This window comes from Marmota marmota, unplaced genomic scaffold (genome assembly GCF_001458135.2).
Source record: "Marmota marmota marmota unplaced genomic scaffold, marMar, whole genome shotgun sequence".
NCBI classification, from domain to species: domain Eukaryota; kingdom Metazoa; phylum Chordata; class Mammalia; order Rodentia; family Sciuridae; genus Marmota; species Marmota marmota.
In genome coordinates, this window is record NW_026000026.1 from 24,341,467 (window position 1) to 24,352,730 (window position 11,264).

Here is an 11,264-nt window from a genome sequence, read left to right on the forward strand (position 1 = left end):
AGAAAAATAAAAAGTAAGTGGGTTGGTAAAGTAAAACTATAAGTAAGCAGGAGTCAGATCATGCAGGTCTTAGGATGCAGTGGGAAATCAGGATTTTCTTTGTCTTTTTGTTGTTGTTGTTGTTGTTTTTTGGCTCTTTTGGGGATTGAACCCTTATACATGCTAGGGAAAGTCTGGGTTTTATTGCAATGGCAAAGGGAAGCTGATGGGAATTTTCAGCAAAGGGGTGATAGGAATCTGATTTAATTAAACAAAAAGGTAAACTCTTAGGCTCTGTAGGAGACAATGTCAAGGACAAATTGAGACTAGTTAGCAGTGGATTGTGATTGTTTCCAGTGAGATGATGGTGGCCTGGGCTTAGAATTGTAGAAGTGGAGGAAGGAAAATGGACAGATCGAGATATTGCAGTCAGAGCTGACCTGCTGATGGACTGACTATGGAGATTAAAGGACAGGAAACAAAAATGACTCTTTGGTTCCTAGTGCAACTAAAAGGGTGGTTGATTCCCTGAGATGGGACAGATTGGCAAAACAAAAATGCGTGTGTGAAAACGAAGAGTTCTGTATTAGGTTAGAGATGATCATTAGACACCCCAGGAGATGTTCCAAATAGGCAGCTGGGTTACTGGTCTGGAACTTCAGGGAGGTCCTGGCTCAGAGATGCATCAAGAAGTCATTGATCTACACAGCGTCACTGTCCAATGCAAATGGAATGAGAGCTATGTATGTGATTTAAAATTTTCTAGTAGTCACATTAAAAAAGTAAAAAGCAGAGTGCTTACCTAGCATGTACAAGGCCCTGAGTTTGATACCCTACACTGAAAAGAACTTGAAATAATAAGTCATGTTTATCACAGCAATACTCACAATAGCTAAGTTATGGAATCAGTCTAGATGCTCAGCAGTGAATAAATGGATAAAGAAAAATGTAGTACATATACACAGTGGAATATTATTCAGCCATAAAGAAGAATGAAATTATGTCACTTGCAGGAAAATGGATGGAACTAGAACTTATCATGTTAAGCAAAATAAGCCAGGTTTAGAAAGAAAAATATCACATGTTTTCTCTCATATTTGGAATCTGGGGAGGGAGAATAACATGAAAATAAAAGGGAGATGTTAGGGAAAGGGAAAAGGGTTGGAGGGAAAGAATGAGAAACAGGAAGGCTGAATACAATCAAAGCACCTTATATGTATATGTGAAATTGTCACAATGAAATTCCATTATTCCCCGGGGCTGGGGTTGTGGCTCAGTGGTAGTGCACTTGCCTAGCATGGGTGAGGCACTGGGTTCAATTCTCAGCTCCGCACAGAAATATTTGACAACTAAAAAAAATAAAAATAAAAAACTAAAAAAAACTATGGTTTTTAACAAATGTTTCTTCTATCCCTCACGAAAGAAGGTGGGGGCTGTGAATATTTCAGTTACTGAAGTCTTAACTCCATAAATTAATAAATTCCATTATTCTGTACAAATAATATGCACTAATTATAAAAAAAGAAAAAACAGATGAAATTAATTCAAATAATATATTTATTTTAACCAATGTATCCCAACTATTACTTCAACACATAATCAATATAAAAATTGTCGATAGCGTATTTTAGGTTTTCTCATCTAAAAAAGGTGTATCTACTACATTTTGAGATTTTCTTTTTGGTGGTGCTAGATACGAGTACAGGACCTCGCTTACACCAGGTAAGCATTCTACCTCTGAGCTACACCCCACCCTAGTTAAGGGTGCATTTAATTCGCATTCACCACCCTTCAAGAGCTCAATTGCCTCCTACTGGCTAGCGCGTGCCACGCCGCTCCGCGCAGCCCTTGGATTTTTCCGAAGCCAGGAGCTTGGGTCCACTCGGACCGTATAGAAGAAGCACTTCCGTTGGGACGTCTCGGCGGAACGGAAGTCGTGCGTATACACGCGCAGCGGCGGACAGCTGAGTGGAGGACCGCACCGCCTAGCGGAGCTTCCGCTGAAGGACACTAGATCCGGCGGCTAGTGGAGGTGAGCGGCGGTCGGCGAGGGCTCGGTGAGTCACCTGCCCCTTGGCTGCACTCTGGAAATGCAGGGGGCTTATGGGGAAGTTGTCACAGTGGCTGCGGCGCGGGGCCTGGAGTCTGGGGTTCGTGCCCAACCCCGCTGCGTACTCCCGTGTGACCTTGGGCAAGTCACCCCACTTCTTCTGAGCACTAGCTTCGTCACCTGTGAAATGGGGATGATAAAACGAGCCTCACAGAGTTGCTGTGAGTTCTGTGCAGTAATCCTTGAAAAGTGCTTTGCTGCATACTTAACACGTTGTAACCATCTAATCAAAATGTGAGCATGTTGTAGGCTGTTGTGGCAGACTTAGAAAATTCATCTGAGACCCCCGATAGGCGCCTGCATCGCTCTGCAAAGCATTAAACCTGTGTCATCGCAATTGATTCTCACAACAGACTTAACAGAGATCGGTGCTGTTATTCTCATTTCACGCGAAAATGGAGATTCCCAGAGTTTAAGATAGGTGCCTAAGATTATCTGGTTAGGCAACATTTGGGTCCGATTCTGACTCTAATATCCATATTTTTTTTTTATATTTATTTTTTAGTTCTAGGTAGACACAATATCTTTTCTTTATTTTATTTTTATGTGTGCTGAGAATCGAACCCAGTGCCTCACGCATGCTAAGCGAGTGCGCTACCACTTGAGCCACATCCCCAGCCTTATCTATACTTTTAACCACAATGCTCTTCTATCCCTCACGAAAGAAGGTGGGGGCTGTGAATATTTCAGTTACTGAAGTCTTAACTCCATGCCAAGTTGGGTTTTTAATATCTTCCTTAATTCTCATAACACCCCTGGAGGGTAGGTATAACATTTATCTTTCTTTTATGGATGTGTAATTGGCAACCCAGAAGGAGGAATTTGACTTGCCAAAGGTCACACAGCAATTAAGAGACAGAAATGGATGATTTTTTTTGGGGGGGGAGGCGGGTTCCTAAGAATTGAACCCAGGAGCGCTCAACCTCTGAGCCACATCCCTAGCCCTTTTTTTTATAAATTATTTAGAGACATTTTATATTTTATAAATTATTTAGGGTCTTGATGAGTTGCTGAGACTGGCTTTGAACTTGAGATGCCTCCCGAGCCTCTAGGATTACTGGCATGTATCATGGCCAATAATGGGTGATTTTTAAAGTTCACACTAAAAGTCTAAAGTGCTGATAGTAGATACTGCAGGTGATGAAGTTGGAAAGGTAACAGTGCATTATACACGTGTAGCACTTGCCACAAGCCATTTCCTAAAATTGCTTAAGTGTTCTAGAACTGGGAGATGCTGAGGGCATAGAAATAATGAGATTTGGGGCTGGGGTTGTGGCTCAGTGGTAGAGTGCTTGCCTAGCACGTGTGAGGCCCTGGGTTTGATCCTCAGCACCACATAAAAATAAATAAACAAAATAAAGGTGTTGTATACAACTAAAAAATAAATATTAAAAAAGAAAAAATGAGATTTGTTTATTGCTTTCAGCAAGCTCCCAGCTTACAAGAGATGGCAGAGTGTAAGTTGTATTTGACAGAAAAGTGTGAAGGTTATGTGTGTGTTTATTTGTTTGTTTTTGCAGCACTGGAAATTGAACCCAGGGCCTCACACAAGTATTCTCCCACCGAGTTACACTCCCACTGTGATGGAGAGTTAGTTTGGGAACTCAGAAGAGGATCCCAGCCTAAATTGGGGATGGTGGCCAGGGTAGGCTTTAGGAGGAAGCAGGGACCTGAAGGTGGCACAGAAGTTGGCCAGGCCACCAGAGGGAAGATAGGCTAGCCAGAGAGGACAGCATGTTTTAAAATTGAGAAGCTAGTGGCAATCAATACAGAGGTGCATTATAAGTGCAGAAGGGAGGCAGTCAGGCCATAAATATTGGGTCCATTGAGAATGTGTGGTGTGGCCTGAGGGTATAGCCCAGGGGTATAATACATGCTCAGCATGTGCAAGGCCTTGGTTTTGACACACTTTCACTCAAAAGTAGTGGAAAGTATATGTTCATCTCCTGTACTTTAGACACTTAAGTCTTTTTCTGAGAGGCAACTATTGTTTCTTAGGCATGCTAGCAATATTATATATACCTAAAAATACATATGCCTCAATATTTCCTGCCACTCCCCAGATTTAAGTATAGCATACTATAGGTAGTACTGAGCGCTTTTCTTCCTTGTTTTTCTTGTGTATAGATTCAGGCTCATTTTCTTTTTTTCTTTTTTAGTTGTCAATGGACATTTATTTATTTATTTATGGTGCTGAGAATCGAACCCAGAGCCTCACACATGCTAGGCAAGTGCTCTACCACTGAGCCATAACCCCAGCCCTCAGCCTCATTTTCTAACAGTTGTATCTTATTCTGTTGTATGGATGTAGCAGGACTTATATAATTAGTTCCCCTATTGATGACATTCACATATTTTCCATTCCTTTGCCATTAGAAGCATTGCTGCACTGAATATCGTTTTACAAATGTCCTCTTGAACTTGTTTATCTGTAGGATAAATATCTAGGAATGGAAGTTATTAGGCAAAGAGTTCATGCATTTGTAATTTTGATGGAAAGTGGCAAATTGTCCTTTGTGAAGGTTGTGCTGTTTTCCACATGAGAGGGTCTGGGTAGGATGCTTTTGAAAGTAGCAGTTTGAGACTCTTGGAACATGAAAGGAGTCACACAGTAGACGCTGTCCTTTTGAAGGAACTCAAAGGAAGATGCCCTCAGACAGTGCATGGTTTTTAGCAGGAAGCAGTATAGCAAGGTGGCTCTGGGCATGGGCTTTGGTTGAGTCCTGGCTCTCCTGGCTGGAGGAGCTTAGGTTAAGTCTCTTGTCTGTTTCATTATTTCTGAATGTCAATAATAATAGTGCTTTTTGCCTTTTTTCTGGCACTCCTCTCTGGGTTCTTGGGTATATTACCTTAGTTTTTTCACCTGTGAAACATGATGATGATGATGGTGATGATGGTATTGTTGTTGTTATTATTATTATTACACTGGGGATGGAACCTAGGGACACTTTAACACTCCCAGCCTTTTTCTGTTTTTTTCTGTCTTTTTCTGAGGATTGAACTCAGGGGCACTTAACCGCTGAACCACATCCCCAGCCCTTTTTTATGTTTTATTTAGAGACAGGGTCTTGCTAAGTTGCTTGGGGCCTTGCTAAGTTGCTGAGGCTGACTTTGAATTTGTAATCTTCTTGTTTTGACTTCCCAAATTGTTAGGATAATAGGCATGCACCACTGTGCTGGCTTATTATAATTATAATAATAATAATTATTATTTTGGTACTGGGGATTGAACTCAGGGGCACTTGGCCACTGAGCCACATCCCCAGCCATATTTTGTATTTTATTTAGAGACAGGGTCTCCCTAGGTTGCTTAATGTCTCGCTGATGCTGATGCTGAGGCTGGCTCTGAACTCATGATCCTCCTGTCTCAGCCTTCCAAGCAGCTGGGATTACATGTGTACACCACTGTGCCCGGCTTATAATTAGTTTTTAAGAAATGGTATTGCCATATTGGCCAGATTGGCCTTGAGTTCCTGGGCTCAAGTGATCCTCCTTCCTCAGCCTTAAAGTAGTTGGGTCTGTAGACATGCACTACTGTGCTCAGCTTGAAATAATATTATTAACCTCTTCATGGGCTTTTGCAAAGGATAAATGAATCAATATACACATGCTCAGAGCAGTATCTGTACATCAATAAATAAATAGTGTGTCTCATTCTTTTGAATAAATAAATAGTGTGTCTCATTCTTTTGCAGACTTTGGGCTGTTCAGCGCCATGCATCCTTTACAATGCATTCTTCGAGTACAGAGGTCTCTAAGGTGGGAACCGTTGACCTCTGTGTCCTGGCTCTTGTTCAAGACCTGTAAGGCACACAGCACTCTCCCCAGCACTGCATGCCCCAGTCCAGGCCAGCAGGAGGATGGAGTTCGCAAGGATTTCAGCTCCAGGTTGGCCACTGGACCGACTTTTCAGCATTTTTTAAGAGCTTCAGCTCCTCAAGAGAAACCATCCTCTCCAGAAGCAGAGGACCCACCCCACTATCTCACAGTGGATGAACTTCTAGGAAGGCAGAGAAAAGGTTGGTTTTACTTTTCTTTCTCTTTTTTATTTGTGTTTCTTCAGACTGGAGTTTGAACTGAGGGGCCCTATACCACTGAGCCATATCCCTATCCTCTGGTTTTTTTTTTTTTTCCCCCTGCAGTGCTGAGGATTGAACCCAGGGCCTTGTGTATGCTAGGCAAGCACTCTACCAACTGAGCTATGTTCCCAGCCCCCATCCCTTTTTATATTTTATTTTGAGTCAGTGTCTTGCTAAAGTGCCCAGACAGGCCTGTAACTTGCAATCCTCCTGCCTCAGCCTCTGGAGTGGCTGGGATTACCTGTATACACTGGTGTGCTTGGCTCATTTTGTGTTTTGTTTTTTGTTTTGTTTTCCCTGTGGCCACCACACTGCTTCCAGGCTGGAGAGCCTCTTCATTTCTGGGATGAGTGTAACATGTGGATTTAAACTTATTTTGCTCTCAGGCTGATAAACCGATCACTGGTCCTTCCTTTTCTGTTTTTTAAAACCATATTTCCTCATATTTTAAATGACATGGCTTGTAACTGGTGTATGTATATAACATGGCATTTCTTTTGTTTAGAAACGCTGCAATTAATTTGGGGTACATCTGGCAATCGGTAGTATTTTAGGATAGAGGCAGTAGGAGACTTAGTGGGTAATCGGTTGCCTCAGGTGTTCCTAAGGCTCTTGACGCCTTTTGAGACATGTGACCCATTGTCATGTTCTTCTCATTGCAGTCTATCTTGAGACCTACGGCTGCCAGATGAACGTGAATGATACAGAGATAGCCTGGTCCATCTTACAGAAGAGTGGCTACCTGCGGACCAGTAACCTCCAAGAGGTACATGCATTTCCTGCTTCCTTGTGTTTTCTGGTCCTGGGAGAGACTGCGTTTATTGCTAATTCTTAAGTGCAGCCTGCTGGGAGAATCTTTTGTGTGGGGTGTACCATGGGACTGAGATGTACTTTTGTTCCAGCTTTTTTTTTTTTTTTTTCCTCCTACTGGGGATTAAACTCAGCCACATTCCCAATCTTTTTTGTATTCTATTTTGAGAAAGGGTCTTGCCAAGTTGCTTAGGACCTTGTCAAGTTGCTGAGTCTGGCTTTGAAGTCATGATCCTCTTGCCTCAGCCTCCCCAGCCACTGGGATTACAGGCTTTTTTTTTTTTTTTTTTTTTTTTTAATATTTTTTTTAGTTGTTGGCAGACCTTTATTATTTACTTATTTGTTTATATGTGGTGCTGAGAATCGAACCCAGGGCCTCACACATGTGAGGCAAGTACTCTACCACTGACCCCAACCCCAACCCCTACAGGCTATTTTTGAGACTCTTATGACGACACTTAACTTTAGGCAAGGACTTTTAAAAATTTGCTGTGGGGAGGGGAGGTGGAGAGTTAGTACTTAGTGGGTACAGTTTTAGTTGTGGAGGATGAGGTAGTCCTAGAGGTAGATGGTGGTGATGGTTGCATGACAGTGTGAACGTTCTTAGTGCCACAGAACATCATCGTGTTTGAAATGATAAAAGTTTGTGTATGTTTTACTAGGGTGCTGATTCTACAAAGCCAATTTCGTAGATTACAATTTTCCTTTTTTCCCTTGTTTTCTGTTCAGGCTGATGTGATTCTTCTTGTCACTTGTTCTATCAGGTATGAATTTTCTTCCCCAAGAAGGTGAATTATGTAATTATGTAGTTATGAATTATGTAATTATGTAATTGTGCCAGAGCTATCAGCATGCAGTGGACTTACCAGTGGAGGCGAGCCCATGGCTGCATGTTAGCTGACTTGCAGTTTTCCTGCAGTGGAACTGGTCTTGATGCAGCCGGCTGCCATATGCTGAGCACATGCTGTATGTCAGGTTCCCCGTGAACACTGTACATGTGTTAATGAGTTTAATTTTCATAACCGCGATATAAGGTTAGCATTCTTATCAAACCTATTTTATAGGTGCAGAAACCCCAAAGTGTGTTGAGTCACCCAACCTTTCCTGAGGTCTTCCTTGTTACTAATGGCATATGTGTATAATATAACTGCCTGAGTGAGGGTGCAGCCAGTGGCTGGGGGAGAAAGAGTTCTTCACAGAGATGCTTCCTGGCGTCCATTAGGGGTGTCTGGGAAGCCCTTGGCTGTAGGAAGCCGTTTCCGTATTCAGGCATGTGTTTCCTTAGCTGGCTGAGCCATCGACTGTGTTTCATCATTTTTATTCTGAGGGCCTTTTTGCTGTATGGCACACAGTGAGGAGCTTTAGGAGATTCAGAAATGAACCCTTTGGGGATGGGGATATAGCTCAGTCAAAGAGTGGCCCTGGGTTCAATCACCAGTAAGGAAAAAAAAAAAAGAAAAGAAGCCTTCTGTGGAGCCTAGCTTTAAGGAGCTTATTCTCATATCGGAACTAGAACAGATGTACAGATCACTCTGACATTCCATAGAAAATACTAGGTAAAGACTAAAACAACAAAAGCAAATTGCTACAAACAGAGAAAACCATAAAGTGGAAAGTGAGTTGAAGGGAGGAAAAACTCTTTTGCAGAGGTGGGGAAGGCTTTGAAAAGTAGACTGTTTTCTTTTTTTTTGGGAGGGGAGTACTGGAGATTGAACTTAGGGTACTCAACCACTGAGCTACGTCCCCAGCCCTATTTTGTATTTTATTTAGAGACAGGTTCTCATTGAGTTGCTTAGTGCCTCGCCGTTGCTGAGGCTGGCTTTGAACTTGGGGTCCTCCTGCCTCAGCCTCCTTCTGGGATTACAGACATGCACCACTGTGCTTGGCAAAAAGTAGACTGTTTTTGAGTTTGGCTTATAGTCTTGTCAGGATTTGGGGATGTGTAGGATAGGTGTTATTCTAGGAAAAGTGGATTATAGCAAGCAGTGCTTCTTCAGTTGACCCAGCTAACCTCTCTGAGTATAAAGGTAGACGTCATTTAAAAGGTTGAAGGTGGTTTTATTTCCTTTACTTTGTTCTACTCTCCTAATTTCTCTATAGATTATTTTTGGTTCAGTTTTGCCTCTCTTGATCTCTGTAGGGAGAAGGCTGAACAGACCATCTGGAACCGTTTACATCAGCTTAAAGCTTTGAAGACGAAACGATCCCGCTCCAGGGTGCCTCTGAGGATTGGGATTCTAGGTATCCGGTAATTTGCAGATTTTGTCCTTTTTGAGACTTGGATTCCAAAGGGGCTTATATGCTAGAGTTTCCCTTAGAGGCTCGTATCCCAGGGCATGAAGAAACCTTATATACCCTATGCAACTCTTATTCTTAACATCAAAGGCTACAAGATTAAATGAGATAAAGCCCATGAAAGGGCTTTCCATAGTTCCTGGAAGTATAGGTGCTCAGAAAATGGTATATCTTTCCTCCAGTCTGATGCAGCTCATGGTGGCATGGGATTATGGATGGGGTAGTGTTTTGGAATTTGAAGGGGCAGCATAAAGTTTCAATGTAGGCACCTTTTGTCTGGACCCCTAACACATGCCTGAGTGAAGAGACAGGCCTGCTTTGATTAGTGTGATAGCCACTAGCCACAGTTATAAAAAAAAGTTCACCTCAGTTGCTTTAGCCACATTTCCAACTGCTCAGTGGACACACAAGATGACAGCTACTAGGTTGGACAGCACATTCTATCACTTATTAGAAAGTTCTGTTAGACAGTTTTGACCTAAATGGCTGAGATGCATATTTTTAAAAAATGCTCCCAGCCAGGCATCGTGGTACACATGCCTGTAATCCCAGCAATTTAGGAGGCTGTGGTAGGAGGATTGTGAGTTCAAAGCCAGCCTCAGCAACTTAGCAAGGCCCTAAGCACCTCAGTGAGACCCTGTCTCTAAATAAAATACAAAAATAGGCGCTGGGGATGTGGCTCAGTGGTTGAATGCCCCTGAGTACCAATCCTCTGTACCAAAAAAAAAAAAAAGCTCCTTATTCTTTCTGTCCCAGAATTTAGTTAACATACTTAACGTTATGGATTCTAGTCGGTGTCATTGTGGAATAAATTAATCCCTCATGATGAGTCAACACATTTAGAGTAAATCTGGTTATACTGATGAATGTAGTAAGAGATGCTGGAAGATGAGATAGCGGAAATGTTTTTTTTTTTAATAATATCTGTTTCTTTTAATTGTACACAATACCTTTATTTTATTTATTTATTTTTATGTGGTGCTGAGGATCGAACCCAGGACCTTGCACGAGCTAGGCGAGTACTCTACTGCTGAGCCACAACCCCAGCCCAGTGGAAACATTTGTTTCACTTCACTTCCTTTGTTAGAGAAGCTTCCTTTGTTATAGCAGCACAATTCACAAGAGCTAAACTGGGGAGCCAACTTAGATTTCCTTGATTTTCTTATGTAGGAAGATGCAGGTTCCAGTGCTGTGGTTCAAATTTGAAGGATGCTACTAAACTCTTTGAGAATTTTCTGTGCTGTGGTCTGTAATTAAAGCTAGGGATGATGGATACTGAGAAGAAGGCATGAAAGCAGATGAGTTTGCAGATAGATGCTTGTTTCTTTTCCCCGCCAGGCTGCATGGCTGAGAGACTAAAGGAGGAGATCCTCAACAGGGAGAAAATGGTGGATCTCTTGGCTGGTCCGGATGCCTATCGAGACCTTCCCCGACTGCTGGCTGTCGCGGAGTCAGGGCAACAAGCTGCCAATGTGCTGCTGTCTTTGGAGGAGACCTATGCTGATGTCATGCCAGTCCAGACAAGCCCCAGTGCCACCTCTGCCTTCGTGTGAGTTATTGCCTAGGACTTGGGAGATGAGACTCTTTTCCTTTTCACTTTTAAAATAACACATAACTTTCATTATGTTTAAAAAAAAAAAAAAATATATATATATATATATATATATATATATGTATGTATATACACACACGTATACACACACATATATATGTACGTGGAATGGTACAAAACACAAAAAATAATATTGTAAGAGTGCTTCACACCCATCATCCCTAGTCTCTAAACTTCTTATTCTTTTGTGATTCAGGGACTTGTGCATGCACGTGCTTAGCCACTGAGCTACATTCCTAGCCCTCTTAATTTTATTTTGCTTAGTTTGCCAGACTGGCCTTGACCTTGCAGTCTTTCTGCTTCAGCCTCTGAGATAGCTGAGATTGCAAGTGTGCACTACCTCCCCTTGCTGAATATTTCTTTTTTTTTTTTTTTTGTA

At 42.1% G+C, this 11,264-nt stretch overlaps 1 protein-coding gene across 2 annotated transcripts in view; it reads left to right on the top strand.

Moving 5' to 3' along the window:
- The first annotated feature begins 1,899 nt into the window (after positions 1-1,899).
- The window catches only part of Cdk5rap1 (CDK5 regulatory subunit associated protein 1), a 35,528-nt gene continuing 26,163 nt past the window's right edge, over positions 1,900-11,264 (top strand). Inside the window, exons 1-6 of one of the 2 annotated variants that reach the window (XM_015481687.2) lie at positions 1,900-2,011; positions 5,785-6,108; positions 6,831-6,934; positions 7,708-7,742; positions 9,119-9,219; positions 10,612-10,822. In XM_015481687.2, the coding sequence (XP_015337173.1) occupies positions 5,805-6,108; positions 6,831-6,934; positions 7,708-7,742; positions 9,119-9,219; positions 10,612-10,822 (755 nt within the window). In that variant the 5' untranslated portion in view covers positions 1,900-2,011; positions 5,785-5,804. Of the gene's footprint in view, positions 2,037-5,784; positions 6,109-6,830; positions 6,935-7,707; positions 7,743-9,118; positions 9,220-10,611; positions 10,823-11,264 lie in introns of both variants that reach the window. The other variant, XM_015481680.2, reaches the window with a different exon arrangement.